Here is a 19,155-nt window from a genome sequence, read left to right as displayed (position 1 = left end):
AAAAAATATCATTATTAATGTTGTTGTTGTTGTTGCAAACAAGAAAGAAGCATGCTGTACATGTTTTATTTGGCATCGTTTAGTCGAAGAGACCGAAGCCCATGTCTTCATCAGATTCCTCCTTCTCTTCCTCTTTCTTCTCTTCTTCCTTGGCTTCCTCAGCAGCGCCGCCAGCAGCAGCACCAGCACCACCAGCGGCAACAGCACCACCAGTGGGGACGGAGGCGAGCTTCTCCTTGCCTTCGGCAATGAGCTATGTAGAAGCAAATTTTCACTTAGTCACGCGCGATGTTACAATTGTAGCAATGATAAGACGAACCTCTTCAATGTTCTTCTCCTTGAGAGCTTCAATCAAAGAGTTGAGACGTTCGTCCTCGGCTTCAACGCCAACGGAGCTCAAGAGGGACTTGATGTCTTCGGCAGAGGGGTTGGCCTTGCCACCGGCAGTCAAAAGGAGGTAAGCGGCGAGGTGCTTCATGATTTCTAATGCGATGCATCCATTGTCAATCCATGTCCATTCATCCATCCATCCATTCCATGTTGTATCTCCATGGAGATGCTTTCGCCAGTTGCGGGTCGCATACCTTTAGAAAATAAAAGAGAGGGAGCGTATGCTTTGGCCGCCCCGTCTCGTCTTTCAAGTGTCGACGCTGCCCCTCCCACTACTCCGCCGAACTTGAGCTCAGGCGGAGACTCGGAAGCACTTAGAAAATGGCTATAATTATTACGTTTTGTGTAGATAAATAATTGTTGCTAGTGATGGTCGTTTGACTGTCAGGATTAAAAAAAATATAGCTAAAGCAAAAATACAAAAATGTACCGAGTCAGCGACATACTAATAATTTAAATGAACTCGCTTATACAAGATCATTCACAGAGGAAAATCTGAGAATCCGAAGGAGTCGAGATTGGGTGCTAGCCTTTTAACAGACATAAAATGGATATAAAGCCGCAATACTTCTATGAGTTATTAATGAAGATTGATTTGATATTGACCTCCATAGCATAGAAATGGCACATCGACAAGACTCTTCTTTTGGACGAGCCTACAAGGCTTATTTGCAAGACACGGAACTTTCTTGTTAATAAAATCTCTCAATAGTTTCTCTCAGTAGCATGGATGCATATGTGTTTAGTTTATGTAAAAAGAATAGAATTCAACAACAAAAATTATCCAGCGTAAATTATGCTCTGGAAGGTGGTGAAACCTAAAGTGGGACGGGCAAGGTTTAGTTTAGCAGCAGGACGACAAGATGTAAAGCTAACTATTGATACTCACAAGAATCACACCATCGCCACGCACGAACAGCATATCAAAGTTTCGTCTTACAGTCTACGATCAAGAAATATATGAATACCCGTGTAGAGAAAGATTTAACAGACGTTTCTATGTATGTATTTACCCTGATAACTTCTTCGTACGTCTCCTCGTTGACGTCAACGAGCGTAATGGTTTCTTCAACGTTTCCAAGAACCATGTTCAAGTGTCCGTCGAATGCCTACGTGAATTGACGTGAGGAACGTTGGCTGGGAAATGTAGTAGATTTGCCACGATTGCGTTACGTACGTGAAGAATGCCTCGCAGTTCGCGATCGCCTCTCAGTTTGACATAGATTCTTTCGTCTAAAGATAGCTGGACGAGGTCGAGAGGTTGCTCAACAGTGCCAGCATCTGCACCCGCGGAACCCACTACGTCTGCCATTCGTGTAGAGGATCAAGTGGTATGGAGCGGACCGAGTGGTTGATTTTTCTTTGGCTGGAAAAAATTGGACCTCATCGGCTTCCCTCTTTGATCCCTGTTAATACTAACTACCATGATCTTGTTGAACAGGACAAGATGACAATTCGAAAACCATAATCCTTTTATACGTGTCTCTGCCATGGCCCATTGAACTATGCCAATTTATGTCAATGGAAACGCACTTTTATTACTCCTAAGCGTATCTAAATGGATCACCAGGTTAACGGTTTCCAGACAATATATCTTTTGTCAAATAGTACCCATAACTCAAGGCATTGACAAGTGGTCATTTTCCAATCCCAATATAGCTTCCAATATACAATTGCGTGTCTTAAACCCATCATTATCATCTTGCCAGCGGATATTCAAACCGTGAGTTGTGCAAGACACACAGCATCGTTCCTTTCCCTCGGGCAGCAGCAGCAACGTAAACCCGCCATCATGTCTTCATCAACCAAGGGCGATCCTCGACGACCGGAGAACATTGTTCCTTACCATATTCCCAAGAATGCAGCTATCGGCGATTATGACTGGGCGGGAACTCTCGCAATGGTGACTGGTAAGAAAGAGAATTGCTTGACAACGCGGGGGAGGAAACAAGGCGCGTAGACCATATGCTAACCGTATCTGCGCTTTCCTGTTTGTGTCTGTGATAGCCATGGGTGGAATGTTCTTGCGTGTAAGTTGCATTGTTCTTTATCTTTCGTGGAGTGCCACGAAGAATCTATCATGAGTTGCGACGAACAGTTAGTGATCCATGATTCTTATTTCGCACAGAACCGATTCATTGCCGTCCCGTGGGTCGCCGCATTTTTTGGCCTGACGTCGTTCTTGAATACGCGTACTAGCAAAAAGGAAGAATCCGCTGGTTTCAGTGGAGCTGCGTAAGTGTACACGGGTGGACATCTTGTAGCCAACTTGTCGATGCTTAATATTGATGATCTGTCTAGACTGGCATTTGTTTCCCTCTTTACCTATTACATGAACGTTTACATAATGAGCAAGAGAGCAGCATCCGCTGGATTGGTAGATGTTGATGTGGAATAAATGTTATTAACTTGTACAATATATGTTCGTAAATCCATTGGAAAGACACCCGCATTGATCCAACGCTTATGAACTGAGCATAGTGTGGCTGAAGATACCAATTACATGGCAAAACATGTAGCTGTGAGTTGAAGAAAGAGACATTTCGCGCTCGTGCAACGGCAAGGCGTTTGTGGTTTGACATGTGAATCATCGTCCTACACTGCGGTTGAATCCATGACGTATAGGAAGGGTCCAGAATCTGTCAGCAGACATTCCAACACTTGCACCAAATGCGATATCGTTTGAGTTTCATGCAAAACGAACAAGCGAGTTCCGAAAATGAATTGCCGCGGAATACATACCAGAATGCAGATTTTTGCGATGGTAAAGAGTACCACTCTTCAGGGGCCACATAAATATCAACTTAGAAACGGATCCAGCAAGTGCGTAGACTTGGATTTTTTCGCTAATGCGCAACCTCGAAGAAACAATCCTGTATTTACATCATTAAAGCACGCGCAATGGGTGAAAAAAAAAGAAAGAGGAAACCACAAAAGTTAGACAGAGAGAGAAAGAGAGATTAAGACGGGAGGCAGAGTGATAGAGAGAAAGGAAGGAAAGAAGGCGTGAGGAACCTTAAGATAAAAAGGGTAGGTAAGAAGAAGAAGAGTATGTACTGGTGGATTATTAGGCTTCCTGCTCATAGAAGCTCTTAAGATATTGTTCTGCCTCTGAATATTCTGCCTTGACCTGCGGCAGAATTTCTATGATTTTCTGCAAAGCCTCCTGTTCCTTGATATCCTTACTGCCAGCTTCGTCGCGGCAGTTACCAATGTGCTGAATTTTTTCACACGACTCCTTGACCTTTTTTACGCCAATTGCTGCTGAGCTGCCCTTTAGAAAATGGCCGAGTCTCGAAAGTTCTGACAGATCCTTTTTACGTCTGACACCGAATCTCGTTAGCTTGCAATTTTAGTAGGGCCATCTTCTCGCGTGACCCCGGTCTTTTTTCAGCGAGCGACTACTACTAATACTACTTACAAGGCGTCATCCATGTTCTTGAACGTTGATTCGGCTTGCTCAAAGTAGTTGACCACAAGGCTGTACGAAAATTCATGGTCGTCTTCTTCATCCATGTCAAGAATTTGATCAAACGTCTGTGCATCGATCAGGTCTTCAGGGTGCATGGACTTTTCCTCGTCTTCTTCCTCGTCTTCTTCTGGCTCTGACTCCTCCGCTGGCTTTTTCTTCTTCTCCAGAGGGGACGACAGCTGCTGCTGGCAGTAAAGCAGTAGTGGTAGACGATCACGCACACGTGTATGCTTTAGATGAGCGTGCTGTCCGAGATCCCGGCGAACTCGTCACCTCACCTCCTCGCGCACTACTTTTGAATCAAGCTTCGTATCAGCCATGATGATGTGAGTTTAGCGTTGTGGGACAGGAGAAAGAAGAAAAGGGAAACCAGCAGGACAAAACGCATTTTAAGCTTTTTCTGCAAACGCGCTAAAGTTTTCGGCGTTTCGAGAAAGGTCCAAATACGGCACCGCAAGACGTAAATGTTTTCCTTATTTTTTGCGCGCAATGATAGTTGTGCTGTGACGCTTGAGAAACTGCCTGTTTCTCGGGCGGCCGGAAACGATTGTGCCACGACTCTGGCTGGTGCCTCTCATCTTATGGCTTTGCATACAGAAAATATACGGCACCAGGTCTGCGGAGCATGATGTCGGATTTCTCGTTTAGTCTCTTCTTTCAAGCCAAGTCCCTGCTTTATCTCTTTTATACCTCTTTTCCTTCAATGGGCAAACCTACTACAAAGAAAGGTACCGTAAAACTACAATCCTAAATTCTATACCCTACCTTCTTCTTTGCACACGTAAACGGCTGTGGCAGCACTGAAAGTGAGGGGACAAGCGCAAAGTATTCGACGCTGACAACCCGCTTTTAGCTGCTGTTGCTACCTCTTCTTCTGGTAACCAGGAGCCAACAGGTGAGTTGTGAACTGTCAGCATTCACAAAATCTTGCAGTTGACTCGAGATCGATCCAGGAAAGGAACGGATCGAAAAGGAATTGCAACTTTTGCAGTTACGAAAGAAAGATCTCGGCTCATCGACGCAATCAACAAGAAAGATCAAAAAGCAGAGCACAAAAGGATCTAATAAGCGCCAGCAAAAGAAGATAGCTAGAGCGTTGGCCGTTGCCGAGAAGGAAGAAGCACGTATAGAAAAAGCAGTTGCGAAAGCTCAAGTGCGTAAAGTTCGCAAAGCAGCGTGGGAGTAGATCCCACCACTTTATTCTTTGATTACTACGATCCCAGACCGAATCGTTTCGTTCTAACTACTGCCTCAATTGGAGCCCTAATACCGTCATTGTTTGCGCCTAATGCATCGCCTTGTTTCCATCTGCATTGTGTAATATTTAGCAAAATGCTGCATCGTAAAACAATCATCGATCAAAAATTTACCCCATGGCTGCCAGCATACGGTGGCCCACATTGTTCTCGCTGATCGGTCCCACGTTGGCACCCACGACCGTGCCGTGTCTCACCGCTGCTGTCATTGTCTTTTGTCCAGACTGTTGCTGCTGCTGCCCTTGCTTGTTTTTCGATTTATCGCCTTTTCCTTTCGCCTTTTCTTTGCCTTTGCCTTTCTTCTTTGCCGGCCAACCTTTTGGTTTATCCATGTTTCGACGTTTGCGTAGAATATCGCTCTGCGCGTCTATAGAACTTTGTGCATTGCGTATGAACATGTCTATGTGGTGGCGGTTTGCAGGCAGCATCGTGCTTCCGGTTTTCCGTACAACGGGTGTCCTTTAAAAGAATTAAGATAATTTGCCTCGAGCTGTGAAATCTGGCAATATATATATACCTTTGTTTTCCGGTTCCAAAACTCTCTGATGTGAGGCCATAAGCACTTGCAAGTATATGTAATTGTCGACGGCATCCTCGGCTCATGGGTGCAAATTGATAACTGCGAGATATTGTAAAGCTAGGTTAGCAACGAAATATGTAACATATGAGAGAGTATATATGCATACCTCATCAATTCCGGATCGTTTATAAAGTTTTGGAGACGTCTACAGACCACAGTTAACGCAGATCATAAGCAGCATTATTCAATTCTCCACTTACTGGTCGATCTTGCGTAACTGGACATCTTCGTTCGCATAGTTCTTCTTTCCTTTCTCCTTCCTCTGTTCACGCTTCTGCATACGAGCCACCTGTTTCTCGACTCGCTTCGCCTTCTTCTCCTTTCTCCGTTCCTGAGCGATGCGTCCCCGCAAACCTATTTACATAATAAGCATACTTCAAGATCGAATCAAGGTAGATATCAGCACTTACCAGCCTGCAAGCTTGGTGGCACTTCGTCCAGCGAGTTTCGCAAAGAGTTATAGAGATCTTCAGTTGTAAGCTCTCCAATGTCGTTGTAGAATTCATCGACGGAAACGGCTTCTAAATCGCTGTCATCATCATAATCAAACGCGCCGTTTTCTACTGTATCTTGGTCGTCTCCGTGGTCGGCAATGTATCGCATATTCTCGCTGTCGATGGATGAACTATCATCGTCGTTATCTTCTTCATCCTCGCTCGGTGCATAGTCATCCCGCATTTCAGCAGGATCAACGTTGCTTGAGAATCGAAGCATCGCAAGCATATCGGACTCGTTATCTTCATCGTCTTCGTCAAGATGCACGTTCTCAATGTAATCTCGCATCGCTGCAATATCATCATCTTCGTCGTCTACAAAATAATGTTCTTCCGATGACGACGAACCCAGGTAGATATCATCGCCAGGAATGATCTTCTTCTTTTGCGTTTTTTTCTTTAAGCGTCGCTTTTCAGATTTTGAGAGCGCCTTGGGTTTTTCCATCTCCACATCGTTATCCTCATCATCATCTTCCCTGACCACGGTGGGAGTAGCGTCCAAGATAAATGGCAAAATTTCTGGCTTTCCACCGTTATCATTGTTTGTTGTTTCTACGATGTTTGTTTCTTCTTCGATATCAAGTTCGTATTCGATTGGGTCGATGATAGGTTGCTTCATGGTATATTTGGTCGTTTCTTTTTTCACCACAACAGTGTTTGCAATCTGTTCTTTGCCGCTGTCACACGACGTCGTTGCTGAACTGCCGGCTTTGTTGTTGCTCGCAGAAGCTTCTCTCGTTTTATTATCCGTTACATTTTCATCTTTTCACAGTGTGGTCAGAAGACAGAGAGTTACACTGGTGGTTTTCCATACCATCATCTGATGCAGGCAAGAGAGAAGCACCACGCACAAAGACGTTTAGGTCTCTTGTTGCTCTCTGATCACCGTTTTGCGCCGCTGTCGATCGCGACCGGTGATTCTGTCGACCCCTGGCTGGCTCTACGATTCAGATCAACATCCATCTTTTGACAGTTACTATCCAACGATAACGTACGATCAAAATCTTGATCACTGTCGTCGGACGAGACGTCGACAGCACCGAATTGGCCAAAAACTGGAAAATCGTCTACGAGATCGTCGTCGCTTTCACGGAAGCTGCCCAAGCCTGGCTCGTATACGTAGCCGTGCCAGCTCGGGTGCAGACGCCGGCCACGGCCACGGCCTCCACCTCGACCGCCTCGACCACCGCGACCACGACCGCCGCGGTGTTGCTTTCCACTACCACCGCCTCTGGCGCCTTTGAGGTATCTCGATGGTTTTGGCATACTTGTCTCTGCTGCGTGTGGAAAACTGTAAAATTTGAGGAGGACCAGCAGCCGCAGCTTGATCGTTCTTTCGTTCGGTATCAAGCCGATTTCAGGCTCCACAGCAAACTGCGGCAATGGCGGCGGCATTTGCACTCTCCTATCACCGCAGTTCATTGTTGCGTAGCAGCAGGTTTTAAGTTCCCATTGGTGAATCAAGAAATGCCAAAGATCAAGGAGCATTACATAATGAAAATAATAAGGACAAATTCGTCTATTGTCAAGTCTCTCATACGTGGATAGCCTCCGTGAAAAGCTCCTTTCAAACCGTGAACAATTTGTGAGAGATTTGATTAATAAACTACAATTTCCAATTCATAATCGTAATTAGCAAAATAATCCATATCAAAAGAATGTTTCAAGCAGTTATGCAATTGTACGTAGTCGGGTCTTCTGTCATCATTCCACAACGCACGAAGCACATTGTTATCAAGGAGTACCTATTTCAGATAACCAAGATTGAAAACGAAATCCAAAACAGGCCGAGGCAAACAAAGTATGATGCTTACTGTGATACCCGTTTCTCTACATAACTGTAGCAACAATATTTGATGACGATATAGGTGTCAAATATGACCGGTATTATTTAGGCATGCAGTTTTGAAATACTTGTACTGAATGCACGTCGAAAATTTATCACTGCGTTCGTGTGTTTGTAGCACAGTGACTACCAGGCGTGTTTCTTTTTTTTTCAAGAGATCGTACTGTACTGCTAAATGTCTCCAAAGCAGCTGCATGAAAAACCTGCCAACTATTCTCAGTTTCAAGAGCCACCGAAATGTTCACAAGTTAAAAGGATATCAATGATCTGGCTTGACATACAACATCTACATGACACGCTTTAGCTGGAAACGATTAAATGCAGTATATTGTTACATGATGATACGCTGGAATTGCTTTTCAAACAAGAAAACGTGTCTGCTGCATTAAACAGCCACAAACTGAGGATAAGAGCTAAGTGTGCAAAAAGCCAAATGTATTAACTACAAGAATCTACAATATACATAGAGACTAAGACTTTTACAGCTAAACCTAAGAAAAAATGTTAGTGCTGCCGGAAGGCAACAAAGGACTAGGTCCTTTTTATATCCATTTTCCTTTTTGTAATTCAAGTTTTACGTGCTGAAAACCCGCAAGTAGACCCACTGTGCTTACGGGGAACGACCGCGCTCATAATTTCCTCTAACGTAAGCTTTGCTCCCTGGATACCCCAATTGGCACTCCAAACATGCATCAGTCTTCGCTTCCTGGATTTCAGATGTATCATAACCGTTCAAGCATGCACGTATGGCCAATATTACATGCAACTTTCAACCGCAGACCGTTCGCTGTGATATTCGGTACTTCTCTACCATATACACTCTTTCCATAAATTAAATTCGTCATATGTCGCATCTTCCGGAGATATTGTCGTACAAAGCTTAGCACCTCCAAGAGTACATAAAGCATGTAAACATGTTTAGGCCAGCTTTCCTCCTTCCTGTCACATCGTACGGTTGAACTTTCAGATTACAAGATGAGCATCCAGTTTTTTATGAAGATGGGCAATGCAATGCTGTCGACGAATACGGCAGACCTGAGTTCATGGGCTACATCGTCGACGAAGAGCAGTATGCTCTTGAAACGCTAAGTTCATACACGCAGTATTTGCGTAATCGAACTCGCGAGAGCGATGGCCGATCAGACGCCATGCAGACTGATGACGTAAAAAAGGATGTGGACGTTCGCATGAGAGAAGCCCTCGATCAAACGAGTGTACACGCTCTATACGAATCAGGACAAAGTCAGATTCTTTAAACTGATGTTTCAGAAAGTTCTAAGTGCCTCAGCTGCCGCAAAACAGTCAGCTTTCCATGTCCGTACAGCTCAAAGATGGGCCAAACAGTATGAGGTGAATCCGGATAGCATATTCGCGAAGCGTAAGAAGAATGGTCATCCGCGTATCCTTGGTGAAGAGCATAAGAAGGTCATTCTAGAGTACGTCGATGAGAACCCTTCGGTTGTCTTGGAGCAGTTGATGGAGCGACTGCTTCAGAGGTTTAAGGGGCTCAAAGTCTCTAAGAGTACCGTTTATGACTTCGTCAGAACGCAGTGCAATCTGTCACTTAAGAAGGCCCGGTTTCAGCCTGTAGACAAAGACAGCGGGGCCAAGGTCCGAGAGCGCCTTGACTGGCTCAGCAAATGGGAGACTACTCACATGGACTTTAGGAAAAACTGTGTCATTTTTTATGAGTCTGCCTTCCATGTTAATATGAAGCGCAGTATGGCCTGGTCAAAGAAAGGTTCGCCTGTAATAGTCACAGTGCCCAAAACACGAGCGCAGACAACCACCATTTTGGGCGCGATTTCTGCCTCAGGTCTAATTAACTGCAGCCTGAGACTGCCACAGCCACCAGCCCAGAAGAGAAAGCGAGGAGGCTGTGCTGGTCTTATGAACACAGGGACAGTAACAGGTCATTACCTAAGCTTCTTGAAGGCCACAATGGATGAGATGGACCGGTATCCGCACATGGAGGACCACTACCTCGTAATGGATAACGCCCCCATCCATACGTCTAACGACATAGTTAAGTACATCATGTCCCGTGGTTACCACTATGCCTATCTTACGTCTTATTCTCCTGATCTCAACCCTATTGAGCAGTTCTGGTCGGTAGTCAAGAGCAAAGTCAAGCGCAGTAGGTTCTTGGGGAAGGAGACACTCACGACCAGATTTAATGAAGCAAGCAATCGTATAAGTTTCAGCGATTTCGAAGGATTTGTCTTGCACTCTCACAAATGCTTAGATAAATGTCGCAGCAGAGAGCACTTGTGATGTGGGTGTCACAATAAGTCGATGGCATACGACAGATAGATAGGATACACATTTAAACACACAATGAGAAATTGAGTAACAGGTATTCAGTAAGTGTCATTCTTTTCCTATAATGTGCTCTTAATGCTCACCATCTGAACTATGCACTTGGCGGGAGGAGCTGGGCATGGCGTTGTCACATTTCTAGACAGGTTTGTAAAATGCGTCAATATAAAACTCCGGCAACGCGACAACTAATGATGCTTAGCTTCGCAAGTCCGCCAAATGCATCTGCAAAACGCGACTTTATTTTTCGGAAATACAGTACAATAACCTCCGGCCCCACCTACCCACTTATGTTCGATGCCATACGCCTGCTACTCCAGCGTTGCTCAGAAGTGCGTCATTTGTACCTAGACTCTGGCAATCTCCAAATTGCTGAGGAGCATAATGGTGCTTCAAAGCTGTGCACACATCAGTACATTATTTATGACAGGCACCAAAGACCCATGTTCCGATATACCAATTACAAGCGGATAAAATATGCGAGAACATGTGCGTTGTTACAGAAAGCGCATCTGCCAATGAATTTTGGTCGATTTTGCACCATTTACGCCAAAACTTGCAAGGCTTGGGCTTCATTGGCACCGGACTCGCGAGAACAGAATTGAAAACAGTTTCAGTGGTCTAGATGGTTTCCCAACCTTGAGACGCTTGCACATCCGAGGTTTTTATGAACTTAATGTCATTGATTGTGACATGCCGTCACCGGCGATCATCCATGTTCATTGCAAATAAATCCCAATATTGAGATACTTAGATTGGAGGTAGTTGATCTCACCGACAATGCTCTATTTGATACCCTGAGCTCCTTAACGAAACATTTGATACATTTGCAGCTAGGATATTGCCACAGAATCGATATACCTACGCATCCATGGCTGCCAGCTTACGGTCACTTGGTATGACGGAACATTGCACTCACTATTGACTGGATCGATGTAGCGGCATTTGAATTGACATCCGCGGCACGCTGATGTCCGTGCACGTCGGCATTGCCTGAAGGTGAACGTAGGATCGTCGTACAGAGAAGCGACGACTACGTACGAAATCCTTGAAGCATGAAGAAATCAAATTTCGCATCAAAGTAAACCGCTCAGCGATAAAATACTGATCGAAAAGTAAGGCACTGGAGGCCTGAGAAAGCAAGAGAAAAACTTTTTCGATCACGTGAAAATGCACTCGCACCCGACAAGATTTTGACAGTAGTAGAAGCAGCAAGCAACGAAGAAGAAGAAATCTAGGTGGCTAAGTAAGCTACAGAGTATTGAACAGCACTGGAACTAGTCATGGAAAGACGTTGACTGCATCCCATTGCAAGGAAGCCTGTCTTTGCTACAGAATCACGATTCATTGTTGGAGCAGCCCACTTTGATTTTGCTTGCCAGAGTAACATTTTTTGTTTGACTCGACGCGTTTCAACGCACAAAACACTATTCACAACATATCTAGGGACAACGGAGACAGAAGAACAAAAGAACAGAAGGCATGAAAGTAAACGAGTATTGTGCATTGTGAACACACGTTCAATGGAGATTGCATGGAAGCAATCTTGCTACCAAATCACGTAAACAGACACTCTCAAAGCGCACAACATTCGCAACGTGCATGCAAGACAAGACAAGCAAAGCAGACGAAGAGGAATTTTTACAAGAGTTATCTTTATTCATCATTGTAAAAGAAGACAAGAAGATGACTGGATTAAAGTTGAAAGCAATGTTTATTAAAAGACAAAAGATTTCTATGCTAAAGAAGTAGTGCCGTTTGGTTCACGTCGACAAGAAGCCAACGATATATCCAGGGACCACCACGAGGAGGCGGCACTAGTCAGTCCCCGCGCCCACCTGTTTACTGGTCGCATCATCGTGGCCCATCTTGAAAAGCGGTGGAAAAGCTAGATGCAAGGTCGCTGCATGCGGGTGAACGCATCCCCCGACCTACAGAAATGTTAGCATGACAACGTGTGTACCTTGGGTGCCGTCCGACCACTCCGCTCGATTTCCGTGCCTTGATTCGTCCTTGCCGTCCATGTGGGGGGGGGAGGACTACCGCTTTTGACTTGCTGTGGAAAAAAGGCAGGAAAAGGGGGGTATTTATAGTTGTTTGGAGGTGACTAGCTTCCAAAGGTTCGCTTCCCGTCCCTTTTGTCAAGAACATCAGTCTGACTTTGAATCCCCTCTCTTCCATGCACCGTGCACTTCTCTGGAGAAGTACTTCACCCCTCGAGGGCGAAATGTTTCCATGGACATAAATGTTACAAAATAAAATGAAATCACAATATTTGCTAAGACTCGCTTCATAAATTAATGCTGTAGGTTGCCGACATGCATCTGTACGCTCTGCCAGCTTTTATGGCAAAGAGCAAATGTTGAGAGAAGAACATTTGAAAATGTCTGACATGCCCGCATTCTCTCTCCCTCCCTCTCTTCCTCTCACTCTTTCGGAGTGTATGGCGCAAAAGAAGAGACGATAGAGTGACCATTTTTCTTCATGAGGCGACCGGCGAGTAGTGTAGACGAGGGCTTGCAAGGCTGCTGTGGAGGCAACCGATGAGAAGGTGCAAGACAGCTCGACTGGGCGGGGATGCCCATGGAAGCGCAGCTACGTGAAAGGCCCTCAGATGGCAACGACCTAGTCTTGCAAGCAAAAGTATGTACAATGCGGTGACGGTGCAGAGCAGCAACGTTTGGTCTGCGCTCAGTCTTCTTCACTCAAAGATTTTGTCACTCTCACTAACCAAAGCTGCTGCTGCTGCTTTTGCTTAATTTGCCAAATTTAGCAACCCGGCAGAGCAGCATGCTTACAGAGTCTGATGTGGATGGGCAAATCACACTTTGGAGATCACCGTATCGAGTGGATTTCGCCTTTTGCTGGACATTCTGTCAGCGATGGTTACACAGTCGTACCTAAACGAAACAAACTTGTGAGCTTGGACTTTCCGAAGCTTTGGAGCAATGCATGCCCGTTTACACTGGCCACGTTGCAAAAGCGAGTATATATTCATGTATGTGCTCAAACAAAAAGCAGCTCTGCGAGATCCTTCGGTCGCAGTAAATGCGAATGTCAGCCTGTAGGTTTCTTGTCTAATGCTTGCTGCTTTGAAAGAGAAGGGCCAACATGCAGCAAAACTACACTATTAGTATCAACAGCTTGAACAGTATTTGTGTGTGTAGCTTGCTTGAAAGTAAAGACAACAGAAGGATACTCCTTTGAATATGTAGATTGCTCGTAGCTCCACCTTAATATTTTTATTTATATGCCTCACTACTTGGATATCTGCAACATCTTGCAAATTCATTGTGGAAGTAGCTGTGGTCAAGACGCGGCAAACGTTGTTAGTATTCCACAAGGTGATAAAAAACATAACGAGGGCTGTTAGTTCTCTACAGTGTATGCAACTGGAGTCTTCGGAGCGCTGCTGTGAGGAATGCACTCCAGAGTGAATTGACCCAATAGGTGGATCATTATGTATACTCATCGATGCGAAACGCGATGAGTTTCTACAGAGAGCTTGCAATATCATTAGTTTGGATATCGTATAAAAGATATAAAATACTTAGGCATGTATTGCTTTGGGTGAAGGAAAGGTTGATACTGGATGTCAGGACGGTGTTTGAATTTGTGGGGGGGAGGGCATCCGCCCACTTTATGCAACAAGTCAACGCATAATCGTCGTACATAGATGTGGCGAGCACGTATGGAAAGCTTAAAATCCGTAGAAACGGAATCTCGCGTCAAATATATACACTTGTTGTAGTGTGAAGTAAAAAAGTGATTAGTTTTTAGAGTGGGAGAGTTAAAGAAGATAATGATTCGTCTTCATGAAGGACCATCTGACAGCATGAAGATATTTTCCCAAAGAGGATAACCCGTGTGGATCAAAGAGGCTGCGGTAATATAGAAGACAGGAGAAAAGGCCACGATTGTCTAGACTTCAGGAAAGAAGACTCCCGAAGCACTGAGAGGCGTCTCTGCACTGTATGAGAGCGCAAAAGCGTTAACACAAAGTTATTTACTTGCCATACAAGATTTTATCCACGAAAATTTAAGAATGCATCTGAGAGTCTCTTTCAAATATCGTCGCCTATTAAGCTGAACATGAGAACTGTTCTGAGTGCTATCTTCACCATTCATTCTTATCTCTGATAAGGCTATTGGCAGCAGCTATAAACACTTGATAAAGGAAATGGGCTCGGTAGCGCTTGGATAGGGTGCATGGCTTCCCGCTCTTGCCTACTATCTCACATCAAGCCTGATATCTCGAATCTTTACGGCAGCGTGGAAACCTCTACATCCTGTACGATACGGTACTAAATTCTTCATCGTAAGGGCTCCTGTCGAGAAATAGTCCTGCATCGAATATTACCAAGGGCCTATCATTACTTGCAATGTCCCTGTGATGTTAGCATTGATGGATGATGAAGTTCGTTTTACGGTCGTCTTTGGCCAGGATTAGCTAAACGATGCCAAACGTGCGAAGCCTATCGTAATTGTACACACCTTCAATCAACCGTAAATGGATATCAACGCGCTCTGGAATTGAACCTTCTTGTTTGTATCGGACCATTGAAGATTTCGATGTCACTGGCCCCAGATTTGGCAACCCTACATACTGACGATTCATCTTTGACAGCATGTGTTTCTCTTCACACTCTGTGTTTGGCCGCAAAGCCAACAGTATCCTCGTTCATCAAACTCCTCCCTTTACGGACATTCTTTGCCAAAGCATCTAGAAACCAAAGTACTTTTGTTACCGGCATGGACCGGCGGCGGAAACGCTTCCTTGATGAAATATGTATTATCCATTTATATCAGGTCTGATAGCATCCGGGTCATCCGACGCAGCTGAAGAAGGTTCCTTCTGGGTCTGGCAGCCGACTGGGTTCTATGTCTAAATGATTGCGTTTATGCTTGGCAGCAGAGTGCATTTCTCATCGGATAAGCTTTGCAAACTTTAATAATGATACCGAGTAACCTTGGGCAACAAGGGCTGACCGCTCCTTAATAATTTAATAGAGCCTTGTCAATGGCACTAGTCATTAGCACCAATAACGGCTGCTATTGCCACTAAAGAAACCCAATGATTCCGATCTTTCCTTTTACAGCGTGCGGCGGGCCAACATGGATGTCTTACAACAATGCAGAGTAATGCGCCCTCTTAAACATTCTCTTGGCATTTTTCTGCAAAATGTAGAAGGAAACAGCTGTCTCTCCGTGTTGACCAAAAAAGAAAAAAAGCTTAATCATGGCAGCACGGAACAGCCTGCATGTCAACGGAGACAATGTTAACAAACGCGACTATGTGATTGGAGCGCGGCTATGTCCGTGCTGTCGCCGCCCGGATAACCGTCAACTTGGCAAGGAGGAGCTTGGCGTTGCTGATAAATTGTATACGTATATCCCAAAAAGAAAGGACGAAAAGCGAGAGAGAGAGACATACACAGAGAAAAAGAAATTGTTGTCAGTCAGCGCGGTGTGTGAACAAATTATACAGTGATGAGCGTGATGATAGATGAGCAGGAAATGAGACAGTAGACTTTTCCTGCTATGGCAAATTTTCCTGACAACGTAGAATATTAGGAACCGGGTGCTGCAGCAATTTTAGTTAGCCTGTCTCTATCTATGTCAAATGAACTCTCCTTGAACGATAACGCAATCGGTATGTATAGTTGCTTTCATCATCAAGCTGCTGCAGCGATCGATCGCTTCGGAACAACATCCTTGAGAAGAGCAAAACCATGTGTCAGCTGCTGAGTTGAACATTGAAAGCGAGATTCGAGACACACAGAAAGGACCGGTCGATGAAATACATATACTTGCATGACCGTAATATCATCCAAAGAATTACCATCTCCTGCAAAAGATGCACCCAGTAGCAACGCTGCATCGGAAGATCAAACTATGAAGAAACGTTTGAGGGATGGCCGCAACAAAAAGGCTACTGAACTGTACAATGTACATGTATTGTCTTGCCTTTCGGAGTACAGGCTGAGGACCTTTTCGGATGCTGCTCGTTCTGTGGATTGCGTTATGTATTTCTGCAAAAAGTAGCACAATAAGTGACATCTGACTGGTTCACTGACAAGAGGAACAGGATATGTTCACGCAGGAGGAGATGTTATCTCTTCTCATTTCACAGTGTAACCAAGTAGCTTGGCGTAAACCATTCTGCGCTAGTTGGTCAAGGTGTGCTACAATCGCGACATGGTTGGCACTAAAAGATGCAGGGTAGCAAGTTCAAGCTATTATCTGCGTGCGTGGGTTTATTCCTCCTTTTTCTTTACATCGTTTCCTCTCTCTTTCCGCGTGCCCACCTTGCTGGCAGGATAAATGCCGTGGCAACAGAAGCACAGTATGTCTTCCTAATTAAAAATAGACGTTCCCTCGTACCCCATAATTGGGTGCAATCGGTGCAATTGATGCAATTGACGATGTTTCTTCAATAAAAAGTTGTGCCACATTGCATTGCTGGCTTTGGGAACAATCCAGTGACACAGGCGATCCTTGTGTCACCACCAATTTTTCCCTCTTTTTTGTCTGCAGTCAATCTGAACTCCTCCCGTAACCCCCGTTCCTGAAGAAGCGTATAAAAAGGGTGCGGGGCAGCCTGTGGATTCGCGCTCTCCACTTACTTCCCATTCTCCTCCTTCCAATCACTTGTTCGTAGTAGCAGCTTCCCTACGTTCCTATCTTTCCTTAACATGAAATCCATCGTTGCCGCCATTGCCGCCCTCGCTGTTGCCTCTGTCTCGGCTCAGAATTCTACCAACATTCTCAGTGTCACTGCCCCCCTTACTGGCACCGTCTACACTGCCGGTCAGGATGCTATCATCACCTGGTAAGCTACCTGTACATACTAGATATATATCCAATGGCTGACCCACTGACATCTTTTTAGGATTAACCCTACTGTCCAGACCATCTCCCAAATCGTCCTTGCCCAGGGCTCTGCCACTGCTTTGCAGCCCGTCTCCGTAATTGCTACCAACGTCGATGCTTCCAAGGGTAGCTACACCTGGAAGATCCCCGCTGACACTGCCCCCGGCTCTGACTATGCTCTCGAGTTCGGTACCTCTCCCAACTTGGCCTACACTGGCCAGTTCACCATCAAGGCTGGTAGCGGCTCTTGTAAGTTTCAAACAATTATGTGATATATTGCGAGCCCGTATTAACCCTTCTTTCTTCTTTTTCTGCAGCCAACTCCTCCTCCTCCGCCTCCGCATCCTCCTCTGGCGCTGCTGCTTCTGGCTCCTCTGCCTCCTCTTCTGGCTCTTCTTCGGCCAAGTCCCCCTCTTCCGCTTCTGGCTCCTCTGCCTCTGCTGAAGAGTCCAACACCAGCGCTGGTTTCAAGAACAGCCCTGCTGCCTTGGGCGCTCTCGTCCTTGCTGGTGCCGCTGCTGCCGGTCTCATGTAAAACCGCAAAAAATTTGATCGACAATTTACTGAATACAGAACAAGCTTAATCTTTTTTCCCCTTCTCTCTCTACCATATATACTTTTGTATACTTTCTCTCCCTCTTTTTTTTCTTCTAATGTACTGTCCTCTGCTTATTTTCCTGAATGAGCGAGAAAAAAATGTTTGAACAGATTGGCGATGGGAGGGACTTACATCCGATTGCTGGTATCAGACGTATAGTGGGAATTAATTGACAAGAGGATCCTTGGTTGGTCATTGGATCTTGGACCGTTTCGCAGTTGCTGGATCTTTTGCAACATTAAGGATATCCATTCATATACGAATTTATAAATATTTTCCAAGTGATATAACACAGGATTGACGGTCGTAAAGACTTCCGTCAATTTCACGAGACTGTCGGACTTGCGTATGAAATGATATATGCTGATCTTCCTCTCGCTTTATTGAGCAAATTCAGAGAAAAAATGAAGACTCTAGAAATTCAAATACTCCAATAAAGCATTACCTGGTTATCCTGTCTAGGATTCAGATCGATAGCGAAGGACAAAGTGTGGAGGGTGGGATGGGTCATATTTCATTTTATAGGTGTCCTCCAGTCTAGTGATGAATTCTGGCATCTGGGGAAGGTCATTCCGCACCTTTTGACCATTGTATCGAAAATGCATTTGCCTTCCACCGCCACTTTCATACCATTCGTGGTGTTCTTCTTCTCGACATTGCCAGTCTTGCTAAATTCTGCGTTCGCGACATCAAAGTCTCCTTCTGTCGAGGATACCAGTTGCAAATCCACCTTCAAGGTGCCTTTTGTTACTTTTGAGAAATGCTTCATCACTTGTACCATCTGTTTGAAGGCATCGCAGCCTGTTCCCTCCCTCGTCTGTTGGTACAAAGTCTCAAGCTGCAAAGAAACACCAGCTTTGCCAAATTGCCTTCACTTTGGAACCTTCAAAATGGCCTCGATGACCACCGAGCTAAAGACTATTGACGATGTCCCCCTCAGACGTCTGATTCCAGTTCTCCAATGTGTCTTTGCGAAATGCGTGCAGTTCTAGTCTATTCGAAAATAAATGTTGGCGTATCCTGCCTGCTGTTTTGGATACTTGTGTGTACATATATATATCCTATATACTCTACGTTCTTCTGGGTCCACTGTGATCAAATGCCGATAACGACCTTCATAATACTTCTTCATGTTTTTCTTTTCCTTTCATTGCTTGTTGCCTTGAAACCTGTGAGAATGGCGAGCTCATATTTCATTTACACCGGATATCATTTTCGATATGTTTTCATGACATCATGAAACGATGTCATGTTATCACGACGGTTATTCGCCGTGTCTACTGCGCCCTGGTTGCGTTTTTCATCTTTGTCCAAGATAGCCGGCCGA

The 19,155-nt window shown here is 44.9% G+C and overlaps 9 protein-coding genes across 9 annotated transcripts; 5 read left to right on the top strand and 4 right to left on the bottom strand.

The window, feature by feature from the left end:
- Positions 1 to 79: 79 nt before the first annotated feature.
- Positions 80 to 871, bottom strand: VTP01DRAFT_3002 (ribosomal P2 domain-containing protein; the record flags this gene model as incomplete). Its single annotated transcript, XM_069381526.1, has 4 exons — positions 80 to 253; positions 320 to 483; positions 585 to 715; positions 837 to 871. 4 exons carry the CDS (start codon positions 869 to 871, stop codon positions 80 to 82), a joined length of 504 nt encoding a protein of 167 aa, XP_069236649.1.
- A 390-nt stretch (positions 872 to 1,261) lies between these two features.
- On the bottom strand, positions 1,262 to 1,702 carry VTP01DRAFT_3001 (uncharacterized protein; the record flags this gene model as incomplete). The annotated part of the gene is made up of 3 exons (XM_069381525.1): positions 1,262 to 1,333; positions 1,404 to 1,499; positions 1,568 to 1,702. 3 exons carry the CDS (start codon positions 1,700 to 1,702, stop codon positions 1,262 to 1,264), a joined length of 303 nt encoding a protein of 100 aa, XP_069236648.1.
- A 480-nt stretch (positions 1,703 to 2,182) lies between these two features.
- Positions 2,183 to 2,788, top strand: VTP01DRAFT_3000 (uncharacterized protein; the record flags this gene model as incomplete). The annotated part of the gene is made up of 4 exons (XM_069381524.1): positions 2,183 to 2,300; positions 2,398 to 2,420; positions 2,489 to 2,625; positions 2,692 to 2,788. 4 exons carry the CDS (start codon positions 2,183 to 2,185, stop codon positions 2,786 to 2,788), a joined length of 375 nt encoding a protein of 124 aa, XP_069236647.1.
- Positions 2,789 to 3,457: 669 nt separating this feature from the next.
- Positions 3,458 to 4,182, bottom strand: VTP01DRAFT_2999 (uncharacterized protein; the record flags this gene model as incomplete). The annotated part of the gene is made up of 3 exons (XM_069381520.1): positions 3,458 to 3,713; positions 3,812 to 4,044; positions 4,141 to 4,182. 3 exons carry the CDS (start codon positions 4,180 to 4,182, stop codon positions 3,458 to 3,460), a joined length of 531 nt encoding a protein of 176 aa, XP_069236646.1.
- A 383-nt stretch (positions 4,183 to 4,565) lies between these two features.
- On the top strand, positions 4,566 to 5,048 carry VTP01DRAFT_2998 (uncharacterized protein; the record flags this gene model as incomplete). The annotated part of the gene is made up of 3 exons (XM_069381519.1): positions 4,566 to 4,590; positions 4,716 to 4,757; positions 4,816 to 5,048. 3 exons carry the CDS (start codon positions 4,566 to 4,568, stop codon positions 5,046 to 5,048), a joined length of 300 nt encoding a protein of 99 aa, XP_069236645.1.
- Positions 5,049 to 5,073: 25 nt separating this feature from the next.
- On the bottom strand, positions 5,074 to 7,614 carry VTP01DRAFT_2997 (uncharacterized protein; the record flags this gene model as incomplete). The annotated part of the gene is made up of 8 exons (XM_069381518.1): positions 5,074 to 5,170; positions 5,233 to 5,577; positions 5,636 to 5,737; positions 5,805 to 5,843; positions 5,899 to 6,052; positions 6,109 to 6,954; positions 7,007 to 7,132; positions 7,188 to 7,614. The coding sequence occupies 8 exons, from the start codon at positions 7,612 to 7,614 to the stop codon at positions 5,074 to 5,076; spliced, it is 2,136 nt and encodes a 711-aa protein (XP_069236644.1).
- A 1,141-nt stretch (positions 7,615 to 8,755) lies between these two features.
- On the top strand, positions 8,756 to 10,312 carry VTP01DRAFT_2996 (uncharacterized protein; the record flags this gene model as incomplete). The annotated part of the gene is made up of 3 exons (XM_069381517.1): positions 8,756 to 8,837; positions 9,026 to 9,201; positions 9,275 to 10,312. 3 exons carry the CDS (start codon positions 8,756 to 8,758, stop codon positions 10,310 to 10,312), a joined length of 1,296 nt encoding a protein of 431 aa, XP_069236643.1.
- Positions 10,313 to 17,052: 6,740 nt separating this feature from the next.
- Positions 17,053 to 17,765, top strand: VTP01DRAFT_2995 (uncharacterized protein; the record flags this gene model as incomplete). Its single annotated transcript, XM_069381516.1, has 3 exons — positions 17,053 to 17,189; positions 17,250 to 17,479; positions 17,548 to 17,765. The coding sequence occupies 3 exons, from the start codon at positions 17,053 to 17,055 to the stop codon at positions 17,763 to 17,765; spliced, it is 585 nt and encodes a 194-aa protein (XP_069236642.1).
- Positions 17,766 to 18,427: 662 nt separating this feature from the next.
- Positions 18,428 to 18,820, top strand: VTP01DRAFT_2994 (uncharacterized protein; the record flags this gene model as incomplete). The annotated part of the gene is made up of 1 exon (XM_069381515.1): positions 18,428 to 18,820. One exon carries the CDS (start codon positions 18,428 to 18,430, stop codon positions 18,818 to 18,820), a length of 393 nt encoding a protein of 130 aa, XP_069236641.1.
- Between the last annotated feature and the right edge of the window lie 335 nt (positions 18,821 to 19,155).

This window comes from Rhizomucor pusillus, assembly GCF_041956525.1.
Source record: "Rhizomucor pusillus strain CBS 183.67 unplaced genomic scaffold VTP01scaffold_15, whole genome shotgun sequence".
Taxonomy (NCBI): Eukaryota; Fungi; Mucoromycota; class Mucoromycetes; order Mucorales; family Lichtheimiaceae; genus Rhizomucor; species Rhizomucor pusillus.
This window is presented reverse-complemented; position numbering and strand designations above follow the sequence as displayed.